The 20,004-nt window shown below is 38.7% G+C and overlaps 1 protein-coding gene across 3 annotated transcripts in view; it reads right to left on the minus strand.

Annotated features, from left to right (window-relative positions):
* Nucleotides 1-20,004, minus strand: part of pcbp4 (poly(rC) binding protein 4) — a 177,573-nt gene that overhangs the window by 8,814 nt on the left and 148,755 nt on the right. For all 3 annotated transcript variants that reach the window (XM_028824721.2, XM_028824720.2, XM_028824722.2), the window contains 3 exons: nucleotides 10,509-10,550; nucleotides 9,585-9,663; nucleotides 5,258-5,310 (listed from right to left, as the gene is read on the minus strand). In XM_028824721.2, coding sequence (XP_028680554.1) covers nucleotides 5,258-5,310; nucleotides 9,585-9,663; nucleotides 10,509-10,550 — 174 coding nt within the window. The remainder of the gene's footprint in view (nucleotides 1-5,257; nucleotides 5,311-9,584; nucleotides 9,664-10,508; nucleotides 10,551-20,004) is intronic.

Genomic DNA, 20,004 nt, shown 5'->3' on the forward strand with positions numbered 1-20,004 from the left:
AAGACAACAGATGAACTACATTTAGGATAAAAAAGGCATATCCTCTTCCATTACACCTCACTTTTATAACAGTTGTTCACAGCTTAGTGCTAATTTGGTATTACAGCCTGGGAAAGGAAGACTGAGCCGACACCTCAGGTTATTAGATGGACATCTGGGACAATAATTTGGTTTACAGCCTGGGAAAGACGGACATGAGGCAATATCAAAGAACTTTATTATCTGGGAAAAGATAGATTAAAGAGTTTGAGCAAAATTCATCAATCATATTGACAGCCAGCCAATCAGGTGCATGTGTTGTGAAACCACTGCATGACATTTCATAATAAATATGACTCATTTGAAAGCAACGTCAGAAGAAGAGAAACAGCGACGAAGGAAGAGTGACGTCAGAGAAGACAACAAAGACACGTGTGACTAGTTTTCATCAGATCGTCAGTTAACTGCATTTTCACGAACGTCGATTGCTAAATCAAACGCCGCCCTGGGACATTCATCCTTGTCATCTGTAACTTTTTTGTAAGCTTTTCCTAAAGACTATATATATTCAGACTTTCCTATCAGTACCTATTTTCTATTATTCTTTGTTCCAGTGGTATTATTATTCTTGTAATAAATACCATGCTGCTTTTAACTTTCTATGCTTTGTCTTAATGTCTAGAGTGATTGAAGTAATGAGTTAGATTTCTTTGAGCACCTAGTGCAGCCGGACTTTTGCCATTATTTCTGTGCTGCGGGGTTTATTTGGCTGAGAGTGAGGAGCGCCACTCAATAGTTGGAACAGTATGAATAGAAGGTATTCTTGGCTGATAAATGGCCTATAGTTAAGAGTGCTGAGTCTTTGTATGTTTAAATGTATTCTTGTAAACCAAAAGTAATATTTAGGTCTGAGATATCACTAAAACATTGTGTGTTGTTTGTGCCGATAATAAGTAAGTCTCTTGAAGTGCTGAGTGACAGGCTGTGTTATTCCTAAAGCACTTGTGTGGTTTAAAGTGCTAGAGATTACTCAGCGTGTGTGTCTCATTCATGGGGCACTGTTGTGTTTAGGGTCTGTGTGTATGTGTGTAGCTATATATGTGTGCGTTCATCTTAAAGTGCAACAGTAGAATAACTCGATAACGAACTTGACGAGAACACTTACCCTTGAGGGAAAACAGGTAAAGGGTAAGTAGAGGGAAATAATACGATAATAAAATGCTGATGATTTCCAGCTTTTTATTCTTCCAAACCATCTCAGGCTTATTCTCTATCCTCTTTGATTAGTTGCCTCCATGATATTACAATTTGAAATGCTTATCATCTGCTCAAGGTTAATAGTGCCAAGTCTGAAATTCTCCTTGTGAGCTCTAGAGCTACCATTTCAAAATTTGGAAATGTTAATATTTGCATCAACGACACCCTTATTCCTTTATGCCTTCAATTCAAGAGCCTTGGTGTTGTTTTTGACAGCACTTTGTCTTTTCAATCTCACATTAACGCTAAATCCCATGCTGTCTTTTATAACTTACATAACCTTTCAAGACTTTGTTTCTCACTGTCCTGTTCTGTGGCTGAGACACTAATTCATGCATTCGTCGCATCAAGGCTAGACTATTGTATCGCCCTACTGTCTTGTATCCTTCATAAACTTGTGAGCAATCAAAATTCTGCCACACGCTTATTGAGTCAAACATAAACTCACACTTCCATTAATCCTATTCGATATAAACTTCACTGGCTCCCATTTAGGTACCGTATTAACTTTAAGATTCTTTCCTTCGTTTACTAAGCACTCCATGATCTGTTCCCACTTATTGAAAACATTTTCTTAAAGATTATACACCGGCCTGCTCACTGCGCTCTTCTACTTCTGCCATTTTTGTTGTCCCTTTAGTCCATTTGTCTTCCATGGAAGGTTGGGCTTTTAGTTTTGTTGCTCCTCAGCTCTGAATCTCCCTACCTCATTATATAAGGACTCCTAATTCTGTTTCTTTACTTAAAACATATCTTATAACTCACCTTTTCAGAACTGCCTTCTCGGTGCCATAGATTATATCCTTCTTAATTGTTCTGATTACTTATTGTTTTATTGTGTTCTATTTCTACTCTCTATATATAAAATCCTAAGCCTAAAAGTGCAACGATTTGTGCAATGAATTTATGTGATGTTTTTTTGTCATACTTTAAATCAGGCTTATTTTAAAACCTACATATATATGTTTGGTATCATTCTTTTCAGAATTCATCAAACTTTAATGTGATGTTGTTAGATATTCAGATTCTTATTCCATTTTTAAATTATAAACTAAAAAATGATCAAAAACGTACATCCCGCGAGATGAGACTTTGTGCCAGGAGATTTAACCATGCTCGGGGCTGGAAATAAAAGACAAAGAGTAGGACAGCTGCTGTACAGGCATTTAAATATTCGAAGTGCTGCGCAAGGTGCAGATCACGCGGCACGGCAGCAGCAACAAGCCAGCAGCTGATCGAGCAAAGAGGAGGTAAAAAAAAAAAACTGGATTTGTTTCCCATTGTATCACCGTTTAAGAGGGGGTTTCGGAGAAGCGACCGTGTCTCCTTGGGGTGTATTCAGCCCCCCTCTTCACAACACGAGTGACAGGGACGTGAAGTGGCTGGTGCGTAGCGCAGGCCTTTGGCAAGCAAAGTGAGCAGAGGGTGAAACACCTAATATTTATTTAATTGTACTGTTTAATGGATTTATCTTGTAATGTGTCTTCAGGAGTCTAGACAAGCTCAAAGAAATTAAATGTATTATTATTATTATTATTATTATTATTATCTCATTTGAAGTGTTCAGTTTATGATCAACATGACTTTAAAAATGTAAGTCTTGAGACGGCTTCGACATTTTACCTCTTTGCTTTCCTCCTGGATACCTGACCTAATCAGCCATTGAGCAGTTTTTATTTTGTTTAACTTTCACTTTGTGTCTCATCTTAGGGCTAACTATAGTTCTACATTTCTTGTGCTCTATTTTGATTGTATTCTCTCCTAGAAACACTCAGACCTTCAGCCCTCAAAGAAGTGCCTTTCTCGAAACACAGCAGACCAGGACAGCCTGCAGAGGCCACTTTAATGTCCTTTGCTGCAATTCAGTGTCGCTGCAGCCCATTTTGTAAATGATGTTATGCAGGCTCACTTAGCTGTTTTTTAATGCTGTGTGCCCATGGAGATGTTGTTGTCCTGTCCACAGCAAAGCTCAGCACAGTTGTTTTCCTGTTAACAGCGCTGCATGACCATGCAGCTCTGGTTTTCTTCTCATCAACAGAGTTTGCAGTACTTGTTTTCCTGTCAGCAATGCAGCCAGTGTTTATGCCCGTGTAGCAGTTGGTTTTCTGTCCACCGTGGTGTGTCGTTGTGCCTCTGCTTGATGTGAGAAGGACCTGAAGGTTGATTTTGTGGTTGAGGTAGCCTGTATGAACAATTCACGAGTGATGTTATGTGTATCATGACTCACGCATGTGCGCATGGTAAGCAGTTTATAGGCTTGAATAATTGTGTTTCTCCGCCAGTCAAGGGGTTGGCGCTCTTTGACTCTACAGACTGTCAGAAGAACGCACCCCTTAGAGACATCACTTCCATTTCCAGTCCAGCAGAGCCCCCAATTCCAGCCTTCCAGATATATAACAGCTATGTTCTTGTTATGTCACAATTCTATTTTGAACTCAAGTCTGTAAAGACATATCGCGTCCTTTTTTTGCTTACCCTTTGCCAAGTATATTGCGTGGGAACCCAAACTCTTTATGCTTGTTGTTTCTCTATTTTACACATGGAATAATAAGCTGTCGATTGAAACCAAGTTCAAGTTTATAGGCCAAGCAGTTTGTGAGTTTTTGCACGAGAGACAACCCTTAATATTTTATATATAAAGTTTGCACGTGTAACAGAAAAATTACTTCAAAATGCATGTCTGTTTAACTGGGAATCCTGACATTTGTACCAGTATATTTAAATTATAAAATGAAATCATATATAACACTTAACTTTATGTTATGATCTCTGATAACAATTTACATATAAGAAATCTTATTTCTTTTAACCAGGTATCACCCAAAACACTCAATGATTTAAGTCTATTTTAAGTCTATTTTGAGACTTTACATAATAATTGATGGTAGAGATGGTTTCGGGAACATACCATTTATTTGTATGCTGATTAGTTTTTTTTAATCGCTTCATATTCAATATATATAAATTAACCTTTCTGATGAAAGGAAGTGTTTTGTTAGATTTCTTCAGTACACAATGCTGCATTAACAAGAGCATGTGGGACTCCACTTGTATGTGTAAATAAAGGACGGCCATGTTTGGAGTTCATATATAACAATGGCTCAAGACACGTCTTTATTTATTGAGTATTTTCTGCGACCCCTGTGAACTTTGTGCTGTTGTATGCATCATCATTTGGCTTATAATTTGTGTTGGATAAAGACATCTTTTAAATAATCAGTAGCAATAAGGTTAATAACATCGAGAAATGTAATCAAAACACCTGGATATCACAAGTATTGTAATTTAAGTTCCTTCTGCTTATTGAAAGTAAATGTGAAAAAATGATAACAACTCAATCATGATTGAACAACATTGTAGCAAAAAACACAAAAATGACAGATTAGTAATTTATAGTGTATACAATTAAAAAAAATTGGTATGGAATCTGTATAATACAGATGAAAAATTATACAAAAATAAATTTTATCACAAATTTAGATACACATACAAATACACTAAAATTAAATATAGCACAATATAAGATACACTTCTGAATTTAATTAAAGAAATCATACCTTTTTCACATATACTGTATTATTTAATTGTATAAATGTTGTATAAATGTTGTGTCTTTGTATATAAATTAAACACTCACTCAGAATAGTCTAATAAAATTTTACAAAATCAATCTTAACTAGCAGTCATCCATGGTGCAAAATACTAAACAAAAATGCATTTAATTCTTTGCATTAGAAAATGTAAATGTAATAGATGTGATCTTGAAATTCTGAGCTCCAATCATACATGATTGCAAGTTGTTGAGTCCGTTTCTTATCTTTATTTTCAGGACTATTCTATTAATCCAGCAAATTATTCAAACCCATTCGCTTTCTGCACACTTTATTGTGTTGTAAATTTAATTTTAAATGGGAACATTTGCTATTTTTGCCCATTCATCAACACTCAATACATCCATGATGACAAAGTAAAAACACGTTTTCAGAAAGGTTTACAAATATATTAGGAATCAAAAACTTACATCATTTGGAATTAAAAGTTCCTGAGATGTTGTCTGTGAACTGCTTTCCAAACCTACAATGAAACATAAAGTAATCTATGAAAAATGCAGTTAAAATTCAACAAGGAAGGCCTTACACACCCGAGGCTGGAGAAACTCCACTGTGGCTGGTTTACATGTTTTATGCATTTTGATCAAAGTTTCTTTGAAAAGCATCACAACTTGGAAAACTAAATACAGGCTTCCAAGCATCACTAGAAATGAAGGTCTTCAACAATTTCATGTAGCGTTTTTATAATTCACTTCAATGTCACTGATTAAACAAATCAATAGAGATTCATTAAACGAGGTTTAGGAAGAAACATCAAGGGATTACATAACACTTTAAAACACATACACTTTTCTGAGAATTTGTGTTTATTACCAATGAATGCAGCTTTTCAATCATTTATTCATGCATTTTATAGACCTTATTTCTTGTATAGGATTGCAAGGGGTTCATTTTATAAAACTTGCATACACACAAAATTAGGCCGAAAATACGGAAAAGACACGATACATATAAGAAAAACAAGATGGAAGAACTTGCATATATTTATAGTAACTCTGATCCATGTGCATGCAACATTTCTGGGAAATTGACAAATGATGACACCCTTGATCGACTAGGGAAATGTAGCCAAACCAAATGAATGACGACTCAGGCGCATAATAATTCATGGCAGCCCATAGAGGCACCTGGAATGTGATAGGACAAAAATGTTGCTCCTAAATTCTGGATTCTTCTTATAATATCTCTGATCTGGCCTATAAAGTACTTCATGCAGCTGAATCAGTTTTTACTCTTCATTGGACATTAGGACTGAACATGGACTGGTTCACTAATTTTCTTTGTTTTTGCCCAGTTTAGCTAAAAGCAGTTTTTGTCATTTTAATAGCCAGTGCCATTATCATCTTGTTATGTTGCTGTATTTTTAAATGTGCTATGCAAGCTTTCTTGCCTGTTACTTATATAATGGTGAATACCTACATTCCCCCTTCTGATTGTTGTTATGTTCCCTTATCACTAGAACTGCCTTATGCAGTTAGATAGATAGATAGATAGATAGATAGATAGATAGATAGATAGATAGATAGATAGATAGATAGATAGATAGATAGATAGATAGATAGATAGATAGATAGATAGATAGATAGATAGATACTTTATTAATCCCAAGGGGAAATTCACATACTCCAGCAGTAGCATACTGATAAAAAAAAAATATATTAAATTAAAGAGTGATAAAAATGCAGGTATAACAGACAGTAACTTTGTGTAATGTTAACGTTTACCTCCCCGGGTGGAATTGAAAAGTTGCATAGTGTGGGGGGAAGAACAATCTCCTTAGTCTGTCAGTGGAGCAGGACAGTAGTAATTAGCAGTAATTCAGTAAACAGAGCAAAAGAATCCATCGGCAGAATAAATCAAAGACAAGCAGTACAGACACCATTCCTATAACAAACTCAATGACCCACTGCTGGGTCTCTCTTTCTGACTGCATTATAAAGCAGCAGATACATCACAGTGGCCCTGGCTTCTGAGACACCACCCTCAAAATGCAAGGAATGGCAATATGTTTAAATGACAATGCACAAATATGTCACAGGCTGTGACTTGGTAAAGGAGATAATGGGCTCAAGTGAATGTAGGACCTCTCTGTTTTTCATTCAGTACATGCTAGCTACACAGAATACATTTTAAAATATTTGACAATTGATATCTCCTGTCCTACATGTAGCCTCAGCATTCCTCCTACACCTTTCCTCGGTATCCTTGAGTGTCTCAGCCTCTCTTCCCGGTGCTTCACCTCTCCATCATGTTCTTATAATGCCTGCTTCTCAGACTTTGTCATTTTGAGGTGCCTTGCTCACCTCCTGTCCTCTTTTTGACTACCCATGATCCGCTAAATAAACATCATTCGTATTCCCGTCTCTGAAGGTGACTCGGGTTTAACCTCATTAGCATTTAGTAACCCATCATTGCATGGTAAGTTATTTTGCTTTGTTGTTGTCGAAATGCTCCTTTTTAACTTCTTTTTTGTAAAAATAAAATAAAAAAAATGGTCAGAATCAAAAATCGAACCCTGCACTCCTAAAGTATTGTGTCGTCATCATCCTTACTACTGAGCCACCAAAGCCACACTGACCAATCAGGCCAAAGCCAAATTGACCAATCAGATTATTCAGAGTGGCCAGACATGCACTCACAGACAGTAGTGTTTTATTATATCTCTATATATATAAAATCCAACATCTGTCAGTCTGTCAGTCTGCTTTTCATGAGAGAACTACTTAACGGATTTAGATCGGATTTTTTTCTATAATTTGCTTGAACATTCCCGTTGATTTTGCGACCTCTCTCATCACGCTAAGCATCATAGTTCGCTTGCGGTATCAATTTATTTGAACAAATCCGAGAGAGATGCAGTGGCCCAAGTGGAGGGGGGCAGGGCCCTCCTCACTCTCTCACCATCCTCGGGACATATCTTACATCTGCTTAGCTAGCGAATGAGAGAACTACTTAATGGATTTAGATCAGGTTTTTTCTAGAATTTGCTTGAACATTCTGGTTGATTTTGCAACTTCTCTCATCACGTTAAGAATCATAGTTCACTTGCAGAAGCGATATATCTGCACTAATCAGAAACAGAGGCTACGGGCCGAGTGGAGGGGGAAGAGTAATGTCAGGAGTGGGGAGTTGGTCTACCTCTGTGTTTTGGAGCGTAACTTGCTTCCACTTAGCTAAAGATACCTTTATGTTTATTGATTATTGAAGTTTGTCCTGTTTCACTACTATGTGGGCTGAGCCGCAGGGAACGGCTAGTAGTAGATAAACAAACACAACAGAAATATCACAAAAGCATGAAAAACAGTAAATCACAATTAAACAGAACAACGCAAAACATACATAAGCCTGAGGATAAAGCTCTAGCTGAAGCATAACACAGACTCCTCTTCCGCAGCAGGGCAGTGCTGCTATAATTGCAGTCCCTAATGGGCTTCCCCTTCTCAGTCATTCTGAGCGTAACTGTCACGTTTCAGCCAGGGTTCTTCTACTGGGCTGGAGTTCAAAGTCTTGTTTCATGTTTTTTTTATTGTTTTTTGCGCCATGATAATATTGTTTTTGTTGATTATGTGCATTGTTCTTTTTTTCATCTTGTCTTCAAGTGTTATGTCCCATGTGTTTTGTGGGTGGTCCCCCAAAGGGGTGGAGCAACCTGCCAATCACTCCCAGAAACTGCCCTCTGTTCTATAAATGAGGATGGTCTTCCACAGTTCCTCGTGGCTCATTTTGAACATTCTAGGTAGTTGTTACATGAACTTGTGTTTATTTTTTCTGATTAATTGGATTTTAAGAGTTTTTCAACTTTTTGATGATTCTCTGATTTTCTGTATCGAGACTTGCTTGCTTTGGATTGCTTTGTGTCTCGGGCAATTCCACTTTCCCATTGTGCTCCAGGGAGCTTCATAGTGATTGGAATATGTATTGTAAAGAATAAATATTTTATTTTATAAAGAATCAGAGCTTTCCTTTTATTAGTAGCCAGAATTTGATAGTTACATCCCCGTCTTGTGAACATTTTTGGAAGTGCTTTTGGAATTTATTGGGATTTATGTGCTTTGGGACTCCTAAATCATGACAGAAACTCTGCGCCAATCCAAGAATGAAAAATTATTTATAAATGTGTGCTAACCATTAGGTAAAATGATGATAATTTAAAAGTGTGAGCTAATGATTTGCACAATACATAATACAAATCTTAAGAGCTGTTCAGTATGATGTAGTGCACACAGTCCAAAACCACAATATGATGGAGAAGTATAATGTGACATACTACAAACTATACATTCTGGGTAAAATTTATATTACTCTCATGAGATGAAACAATAAATGGTGACCTACAATAAATATGTAGCTACATCCCATTGCTGATGAAGACACAACTCCAGTGCAAAGAATGAATTATTTTAGTGCAGTAAAAACATTCTCTGTTTATAAGACGTAACCGTAGTATGCAAGGCCTGGTTATAGTGTACACTTTTTACAAAACTTTAAAAATAGACATTATTTAACTTTAATAATAGAATCCGTCCATTCATTTTTAAACCAGCTTGAATTAATAAAATCTATTTGTGAAATAGTGCATGCGCCGCTACCAATGTCCCACCACTTTGCCTGAGCCAGTGGCCGAGCACACCCCATGTTGTGGTGCCAAGCATTTATATTGCCTTTTATGTGTGTCTCTGGGGAGTCCCCCAGGAATGTGCTTCTCTTTAGAGCTCCCACCCCTCTTTGCATACCTACCAGAAAGAACAGCAGCAGTCGTCTGGCCCATGGGAGTTAGAGTGCCTTGTTGCAGGGACAGCTGCTGGAGCTTGGCTAGCTACAAAGAGCATAACACAAAGAATAAATCATTCAGCGGCTGCATACCTTACCATAACCTGCATGCACCAGTACCGAGTCAAAGAGTACAACGAAAGGAAATACGCTTGGGGATTAGTGCCACCATATGCTATGAATGCTAAGGAAATCATCATAGTTATTGTAAACATACAATGCTACTTTCCAAATGCACTTTGCTTATTCATTTTGTTATACAAAATGCAGATTAGTATGAATTTAAAAAGTACAGATAGGAGACTGTTGAAATAATTCTGTAATTAATGTCTGCCTGAAGAGAAACAAGATAAGACCGTACTGAGAAGGGCCGCTGTTAAAAGCGCGAGGGCTCCATATTTTATTTACAAGTTTATCAGCTTTGTTTGGTTCACTGCCAGCGCTAATGGGAATCGGATCTGGTTGGTCAGGATTGGGCTGCACTCTGCTGACAGCGGTGGGCGCTAGAAAGCAGATATGGACATCTGAGCAGAAATCTGGACTGAAAGTACAGGATGCTTCAGAGGATATAGAGTTACCAGAATTAATAAGTCCTCATTTAATGAGGCTGCTTTTAAGAAACCATTACTTGTGTGCCAAAGGGTTAGCAAACACTGGGCACAAAGTCAGGAGATCTGATGGCCTGCTGCTTCAAAGATTGCTCCATTAACAAAGTTCTTTCTTCTTTTTTTTTTCCTTTTGGGCCAAATACATCTTGAGTAGCATTTTTTAAAATTGTATTAATATAGCTTGAACCTGTTAGTGGGTAAGGGCACATCTGCCATCTTAATTAGAAATCTGGAAATCTGTACACACCCAAACAAAACAGGCAAGGCTATAAAGTCAACATACCTCTGAATGTGGAATGGTGTAATGGCTCTGTATTGCGTAGGTCTGGAAAGAAAAATAAAAGAGAGACAATTACGAGAGTTGTCCAAGCTTTTTATAGCTAATAGGATTGTTATGATACTGAAATTTCTGACATTAACATAACTCTTTGGAAAACATTGATATTTGGGAACAAATCAAGTTCTATCTATCTATCTATCTATCTATCTATCTATCTATCTATCTATCTATCTATCTATCTATCTATCTATCTATCTATCTATCTATCTATCTATCTATCTATCTATCTATCTATCCTGCCTATTATGTTAGAATCTGTCTATCTATTACATGCACAGAATGTTACAGATCAACATTTATAAAGACTAGGGGACTTCACCCCCTGCTCACTTTGCTTGCCAACCCCTCCATCCTGCGCTATGCGCCAGCTACTTCTCATCTCTGCCACTCGCGTATGTGGATTTCATTTTCACCAAACAGCAAATCTTTAAATTCTCGCGGATAAGCCTCTTAATTCTGAAGAAACAATAAATTTTCCCTGATGCTAACACGAATTAGACGATCTACAAGTCTCTGACTTAAAGTTTAAATCCGAACAATATATTCTATCTCTTTTCACTGTTCAATTATTTCACCAAGTAATAATTTCCATGTGTTTGCGCTAATGTGATCTTTACGATCATTTTTTTTGAGACTTTTGAATTTTCGTACTTTCATTATTTCTAACCTGCTTGTGTTTCACGCCAACGTTTTTGAATTCTTTATGACATTCTACTTTGTCATCTACTCTTTATCTTTTATTTCCAGCCCCAGGCTTAGTTAAATCTCTTAGCACAAAGTCTCGTCTCATGGGACGTGAAAGTATCTTTCTAAAAAAGTCACATCTCGTCCCAGGCTAAAAAATCTTGTCTCGTCCCAGAATTTTTTTTTATAATAGAAAGATAACTAGATAACTCTTGAGGAAGTGCACTTGTTCTATATACACATTCAAGCCTCATGGGATTCTTAGAGACTCCAGCACCACCTATCTAGTTCATCAGGGAGGGTGGACAAGCCATCTTCGGCAAGGAAGACAAAAAGCAACATTCTCCAGATGGTACAAGGGTGGCAGATGAGTGCGGACTTGGTAAGGATGCTGCAGTTCCCCCAAATTTTCAAATATCCCTGAGGTCTGACATTGTCATTTGGTCAGAGCATGTGAGGAAGGTCAGCCTGATCAAACTGATTGTCCCATGGGAGGAGGAGTACGGTAAAGGCAACAAGAGTAAAGCCGAGAGTGCAGGGATAAAGAGTGTGAAGCATGGCATGGCTGCACAGTTGTCATGGTCAGTACATACTGCCCTGGGAGTATCAGGGACAGCTGCTCACAGGACTGGAGGGGCAGCAGAAGGAGCGTTCTAGTTTTGGGGTACAAACGGGATGTGCTGGGTTGGAGGTGAAGGGCAGTGATTTGGCCACCACTGCCAATGCACCTGCTGAAGGGTGTCACAATTAGGGGTCAAAACACTAAGCGAAGGCTGGGCACCATCTGATGATATAGTCACTGAAAGAGTGATTGAAGTTGAGGTATCTTAAGATGTATTTAAGAAGACGTTGGCGCAATATCCTGTAAATGTTACTGTCGCATAAAGGGGGCTTTCTAAAGTATTTCCATGGTGACTCCCCCAAGGACTTTCGAAATTCTGCTTGATACCTCAATATAATAGGTAAGGAAACTACCACAGTTAATGTCTAAGAGCGCAGACGTAAAGACAGTTTAAGAGTTTATTCCTTTTAATGGTTTGTTTTTTAAATGTCTTTGTACAGAATCTTCAGTGTCAAGAAACAAATTATTTTCTTTCTTCTTCTAATTACAAAATTTAGTATACTTTAGAGATTTAGGTGTGCTGAATCCATTTCTGAAATTTCAATTTCTCTACCTGAAACCATTTTCCTCGAGATATAATAATAATAATTCATTATCGGATTCAGTGAAAAACACTGCTTTCAAAAAATGGTTGATTGATGGACTGGAATCACATCCAAGGTGGGATCACATGTATCTCATACTGTTGGGATCGACTGTTACCCTAAAACTGGATTTTGTGGATTCAGTAGTGAGATAGATAGGTGAAGGATGAATGGCGAAGACAGTCCTCAGAAGGAAATGTGTTGAATTTAAGTTTAAAATGATTTCACGGCATACGGTAAAATAAAGAAAGTGTAGCAAAGACAAAAATGATGACAGTGCAGTTACATTGCAGATTTGTAGTGTCTACTGTAGTTATAACTTCTAGGTAAATAGCAAGAACAGATTTCCTGTTTTGCTATATGGTTGCGAGACATGGACACTAGCCAGTGACCTAAGACAAAGGGCTCCTTTGGTACTGTGTCTCTTCAGAGAATCCTTGGGTATCACTGGTTTGACTTTGTGTTGAATGAGAAGTTATTCATGGAGTCCTGAATGAGGCATATTACCTGCATTGTGAGGGGAACATCAGTTACGGCAATACGGCCTTGGGGCTCCTGAGGATGATCCGGCTCACAGGATCCTCACCCTTTGAGGACCCGAGTGGCTGGGCCAGGCCAAGGGGACTGACTATGTAACACCTGGATGCGGCACATAGTTGGTCATTTCCCATGTGTTTGCCTGGGGGGTTGCCAACCAGGATCCCAAGCTGTTTAGTCGTGTGGTAGGTATGGCAATGTGCTGTACCAGTGCATGCTCCCCAACCTAACCTGACTTGACCTGAACATAGACGTGTGCCCCACACGTACAATGGGACCCTAAGATGCTGATTCAAACCACTCAGTGAGTATATTTTAAGGTTTGTTAATATTACAATTGCCACTCCAGGTTAAAGTCTGTCCAGGGGGTTTCACAATAGATGAAGACGTAAACGGATGATGCTGTTATTTGGTTCTAGCAGACTGCAAATGCAACTGAGGTGAACAGTGGTTTTGAATAAATGTGTCTTCATGTTGGTACAATAGTACAGAAAGTGACTTGAACAATGGTGTTGGCAACTGTAATTCCCCCGACAACTCAAGAAAGCGATTACCTGAGCCATGCTAATGACTCCCCATAACTAATTAGTCATTCTTGACAGCACCGATTTACATACTTGGTCTACCAGCTGCAGCAAAACACTTTCCTCATCAGCATCCACATTAGCAAAGGGAATTTAATCTAAAGTGTTCTCACTGGGCACCCAATTCAAAGCACTCTTTAAAATGTATAAAAGCAGAAACTGCCTTCTGCACAATAACAATTAACATCGTTGCAGGCCATACCAAACCCCCTTGCTTTGTCTACAGTTGTCATTTATTGTAAAGCTTCTACTTGTCACCCTCTCTGATTTAGGCATCACTTGCTACTTTTAAAGATTTGCTCTGGTTGTTGGCTCTCCGCTCTTTCTCTGGGGTGAGGGTTGAAATTTGGTTTGTTAAGTCTAACTTGATTGTAGGGAAAGTTTTTTGCTTCAAATTAAAATCAATAAAAATACATAAAAAAAGACTGAGGCATCACTGGGACTGCTCTAATTGGGAGGGTCACTAGAAAGGGGTGTGTGGCACTCCTGATATCTTTGCAAAAAGACAAAGGTCCAAGCCTTTAGACTCCTGGTGCTTCGTATCTTGCTATATGGTTGCGAGACATGGATACTATCCAGTGACCCGTGATGAAGACTGGATTCCTTCGGTGCTGTGTCTCTTCAGAGAATCCTTGGGCACTGTTGGTTTGACTTTGTGTCAAACGAGTGGTTGCTCATGAAGTCTGTGGGACATGGCCGGCCTTTTATCCCTGCCAATACACGCAGGCCGCCAGGTGGAGCCCTGCCTGCAACATAGAGGTGCCCCGAGTTCCAGCAAGGCATCATGGACAGTGGAGTTTTTCATCACAGCCCTGCTGGATACCATGGGAACCTCCAGGGGACGCTGCAGGAAGGCCCAGAGACTATTATGTGCCCTATAACCCGGAAGTACGTCATAGTCATAGCGACAGGAAGAATAACGTGCTTCCGGGGTGAAGAAGAAGAGTTTTTATCTGACCCGGAAGTGTTCCAGGTCACGTGGACAGAGAGGGCGAAACACTTCCGGGTCAAGGACTATAAAAGGACTATGGGAAATCCCAGACAGGGAGCTGAGCTGGGTGGAAGGGTGGCAACGCGTCTGGGAGTGGAGGATTGTATTGACTAGTGTATTGATTGATTTATGAGTATTGTGGAGTGGAGGGTGCTTTGTGCACTGTATATTGTTCAAATAAATTATATTTGGACTTTTACCTGGTGTCTGGAGTCAAGTCAGAGGGTTCGAGAGGACGATAGTGCCCTCTATCTGTCACAAGTCCCAAATGAGGCACATTGTGAGGGAGCGTCAGTTATAGCACCATGGCAGAGGGTAACACGTAACACCACGTAACACCTGTTTGCAGCAGAAAAATGGCCATTTCTGGGGGGGTGGGACTGGGCCACGTGTCTCCCTGGGGGTTGCCAACTGAGATCCCAAGCTGTTTCGTCATGTGGTGGGTGCGGTAACGTGCTGTACCAGTGCATGCTCCCCAACCTGATCTGACCTGTGACTACTCTAAGATGGTTTGTGTTCTACCTTTCAAGCAGATCCTACTGTGTATCCTGGTGAGGAGAGATGTCAAAGGTCCATCAGACATGCACTAGGGGTGTCCCAAGCATCGCCCTAAATGACAGGCCTTATCAACCAGTCCCATGCATTCACATATCAGTACTATGCAGCTGTATCTGTCATTCATTCCAGAGGACCACACAGTCTCAGCTAGAATCTCAGCTGGGCTCACTGAAACCTCAACATGGATGAAGGAACACCATCTGTGTTCAACTCAGCTCATTATGATTAACACCTGCCAAGTCAATACACAGCGTTGGAGTGGTGAGTGGTGACCAACTATCCTTCACTGACCACACTGAAACAGTCTCTCATTCGTGTGGATTCAAGATCAGGGCATATCTGATGGAGTATGTAGCACAACGCCTAGGACAGGTATTGGTCTTGTTACGCTTTGACTGCTTGAACTCTCAAGTTGGCAGGAGTACCTGAATGTGCTACCAGGCCACTGCACAATGTAGCTGCAGGTCTTGCATTCAGCCATCTAAGATGGGCACATATCACCTTTCATTTCAGATCAATCCACTGACTCCCTGTAGTAGAACACGTGTAGTGTAGGGTAGTGATCGGGTCAGCGCAGGGTAGACTAGACTACAGCCTCTATTATATAGTGTGCACATAGATAGATAGATCTAGATAGATCAATGTAATTACAACCAAGTAATACCAGCGTTCATATGACAAGTTTAAGGTGTCTTTGTGCTAATCTGTCCCTGGTCTTCACTACATTTATTTTATTACTTTCATCTCCGATATATGTAATTAAACTTGAGTGACTTACTCAGCCTAATGACACCACTAACATATGCAATGTGCAATATCCATCCATCCAGCTTCAAACTGGTTTTATCTAGTTCGGGTTCACAGGGGGGTGAGGCCTATCTTTAGTAATGCTGGAGGCTAGGCAGGAGCCAACATTGGATGGGGTGACAAATAGATAGATAGATAGATAGATAGATAGATAGATAGATAGATAGATAGATAGATAGATAGATAGATAGATAGATAGATAGATAGATAGATAGATAGATAGATAGATAGATAGATTTCATAGGATAACTATCTATCTATCTATCTATCTGGTGGCGCAGTGGTAATGCTGCTGCCTCAGAGTTAGGAGACCCAGGTTCGCTTCCCAGGACCTCCCTGCGTGGAGAGCGCTTTGAGTAATAAGAAACGCGCTATATAAATGTAAAGAATTATTATCTATCTATCTGTAGAACCTTTCATATCTATCCACATAGGCAGTGACTGGCATTGCTGTTTATCCTTCTGCTGAGTGAAATGTATTCCTGACTTTCATGGATTCAGTACATCTGTCCTTTTTGGAGAAAGATAAAATTGAGAATAATGTTCACTTGACAGACTACAAACATCATACTTTGTCACAAAGCTTTAACACTGCCATGGTAAATAAAACTTTCAACCAGAAGTAAATGTGACAGACAGTAAAAGTCCATGATGTCTGAATGCTGACTCACAAATGTGAAATGCTGGCATACGCTTGGAAACAAGGGGTGAGCAGCAAAAAAGAAAAAACAAAACCAAAGAAGATATGAAAAAATGTTCAGTCAGACCATTAAATAAATGCTATTAAGAATTAATCACAATAAATATCTTATTATTCATTCATTCAACCCCTGTACTTGTCACATGCTAATTTGAAACCAAGCTAGTTCATTAGTGAATGAATATACATAACTTACAATTTAACTCGGGGAGTTTACTAAAAGTAGAATAATAGCTGAGTGGTAAATCAGCCCAGAAATAATAAGCACCTTATTTTCCAGTAGGTCAGGAATTAACAAGCAGAAAGTAAAGTACATCATTTAAATGTGAAAAACGTTTGAATCTGAGATCTCGTTAACTGCCTTGTCCTGTAAAATATTCACATCACATAAACTGAGACCACTCTCTCTTTACATCCTGTAAATATAGTGTGTGTGGTATGAATATAGCTATATAGTACAGGTAGAGTGTGTGTCAGCCATCTGAGTATCTTCATATGTGAGTATATAGCTGAGGCTATCAGGGGCACAGTGACACCTAAGTTCAGAGTAAGGTGGCTGGCCTTAGTGGACCTCTGTCAATAACAGAGCAGCGTTTCTAAGTATTCCATCGATTAGCAGTTTCTTTGAGAACATTTGCTGAATAATACATTTTCTTGAATGTTATTTGTGCATGTGGTGTATAACTTAAATTTTTTTTACATTTCGTCATCCATGTATTTTGTCTCATAACATAATATTGTCAAACCTACTTAATCCAATTGAGGGTCATTGGGAAGAAGAGACGCCTATCCCAGCAACCTTGTGAACAAGGCAAGGACCAGCCCTGGACATGGACACTCACGTACAAACAAATGCGCACACAGACACTTTCAAACAGATTAGGATTACCTATTTAACTAATCTCCATGTCTCTGGGGATAGTGGGAGAAATAAGAGAATACCTGGTAGAGAACATTCAAACTCCATAGAAACAACAACCGGACATGAAATATGAATTCAGATGAGTGAAATGTTGAGACCCTTTACATTGCCCACCACAAATTTTCTGAGTATGCTTATTCTGTTAAGGTGAATAACTGAATGAAAAGCAGATGCCAACCTTGGATGGGAAACTTGTCTACTGCATGGCATACTCACACACAAATGCACACCAACAGCAAGTTGAATCTTTACTCATACAATGCCTTTCACAGAACATCACAAGGCACCTTACAAAGTGTACAAAGCCATAAAATAAAGTGCAAAGACAAGAAAATGCTAATACATTTAATAGAAATTAACAGAACATCTAAATGAATGTTACTTTTAGGGAAAAACTGGCAACACTTTAGTTTAGATACTGCAAAAATGCATCTATTACTCATTTACTCTTATGTAACAAGACCTTAACATGCACTTCTTTTGGTCTTCATAACTCTTATAAAACATCAGTAGATGGGTTATTCATATCTGTGCAGTGTGGCATATTGACATGATGGTCAAATGACTTGTCAATATGAAGGATTCACAGTTCACACTTTTACTAAATATGTAATATCAAGAGAAATGTGTCTTAGTGAAGCCACTTCAAACCACTCCAAAGTGACATTTTGCTAGTAGGTTATATAGGGTGTCCCACTCAGGAGTACAACTTTAAAAATGCGAATTACTCTGCAACGCGTGCATGTATCATCATGCAACAAGGTTCAAAATATTCCTTATTTAATGAAGAATTGATTCTGTGTCATAAAGAGGCGGGCACTGTACGGGGCAACAGGACGGGGCAACGTGCCATACCTCTCATGCCAGTATGGAAGAGATACGATCGTTTTTTGGAGACAAAGTGATCTCGAAAGGTTTTGTGGCCACCTCGATCGCCCGATTTAACTCCCCCAGATTTTTTTCTATGGGGATATTTAAAGGGCAAGGTTTATGCAAGCAAACCCAGGACCGTCGAACAACTGAAAGCAAACATCGAGCGTGAAATTGTTTCCATCGACAGTGACATGTTGCAGAGGACATTCTCAAATATGGTGCGTCGCGTTTCCTTGTGCGCGGACATTGGGGGAGGACATTTTCAGCACCTTTTGTAATGTGGACTTGTTTTCCACTAAATACAGGTATGTTCAGTTCGTACAGCTCGCCGTTACGTTCACGCGTTCGCGAGTAATTCGCATTTTTAAAGTTGTACTCCCGAGTGGGACACCCTGTATTATGGAAATGAAAAACACTTTACTGATGTTTTGTGTTATGAAGACCCAAAGAAGTTTTTATTAAGTTAAGTAAATTAGTAATTGGTGATTTTTTGCAAAATCGAAGGTAAAGTGTTGTCGAAAATCTTTCTGTATGAATCTGTAAAGTTCTTCTAACTGTAACTGACCGTTTAACTGTACCATTTATACCAAGCACATTACCAAGATAATGATGAAATAATTACAATTAATACTTATTATTTTGTTCTTAATAGTAATTTATATATAATATATGCAGAAAATTTAGATATAGATGCGTGTCAAAGACTTTTAAATTGTTTAACAATTTTGAGACCTTTAGATATACAAAAGATGTAGGGTGTGCTGTCTGTTATTCTATTTATGTCTATGCTGATAAATACAGACTGATATGCTTCATAACTCTGTTATATAAATGAACCTAATTAACTTAAGATTGTAGCTTTGTTACAGTATATTCTTCAGTCTTGTCATAGAGAACTGAGCTTTTTTACAGGGTAGGCTCCCTCAAGCTTGTCAAAATAAAGGACATCCATTATTAGATGTATTTATATTCCTTATTTAAGGTAGCAATTTTCTTGACAGTTATGTAATAATTTTAAATAAAAATACTGTCAATAATAATATACTACTTAGTCTGAACTGAACCAGTCTGAATTGTACATAGATGTGAATGATGATTCTTGCAATATATTTGAGGATGCTGAGGTAGGCTTTAGTCCTTGTGTCTCTAAATTGGAGTAAACGTAATGTTGATGTATGTAAATAGAAACCAGATAGTACAGTGTCCCCCTCACTTCTAAAGACGTGCAAGTTGAGTCATCTGGTGACTCTGAGTTAGCCAGGTGTGAATGGGAGGGTAAGTGTTGAGTTGTGTGTGTGTGCTTGTGTGTGTGCACGGTGATTGATTTGTGTTCAATCCAGGACAGATTCCTGATTATTACCGAATGCTGACAGGGCAGGCACCAGTCACCTACAGATCTTAACTGAATACATGGGCAAGAAAATGAATGGCTAATGTACTGCATATCATATTACATCTTATGGTTATATGTATTATATACGTACAATGTTGCTGAATATTTACATATGATGTCATATGGGGCCACAAGAAAAATAAAAGCAGATATACAGCATACATGCGCATACACACACACACAT

Source organism: Erpetoichthys calabaricus, chromosome 18 (assembly GCF_900747795.2).
Source record: "Erpetoichthys calabaricus chromosome 18, fErpCal1.3, whole genome shotgun sequence".
NCBI lineage: Eukaryota > Metazoa > Chordata > Cladistia > Polypteriformes > Polypteridae > Erpetoichthys > Erpetoichthys calabaricus.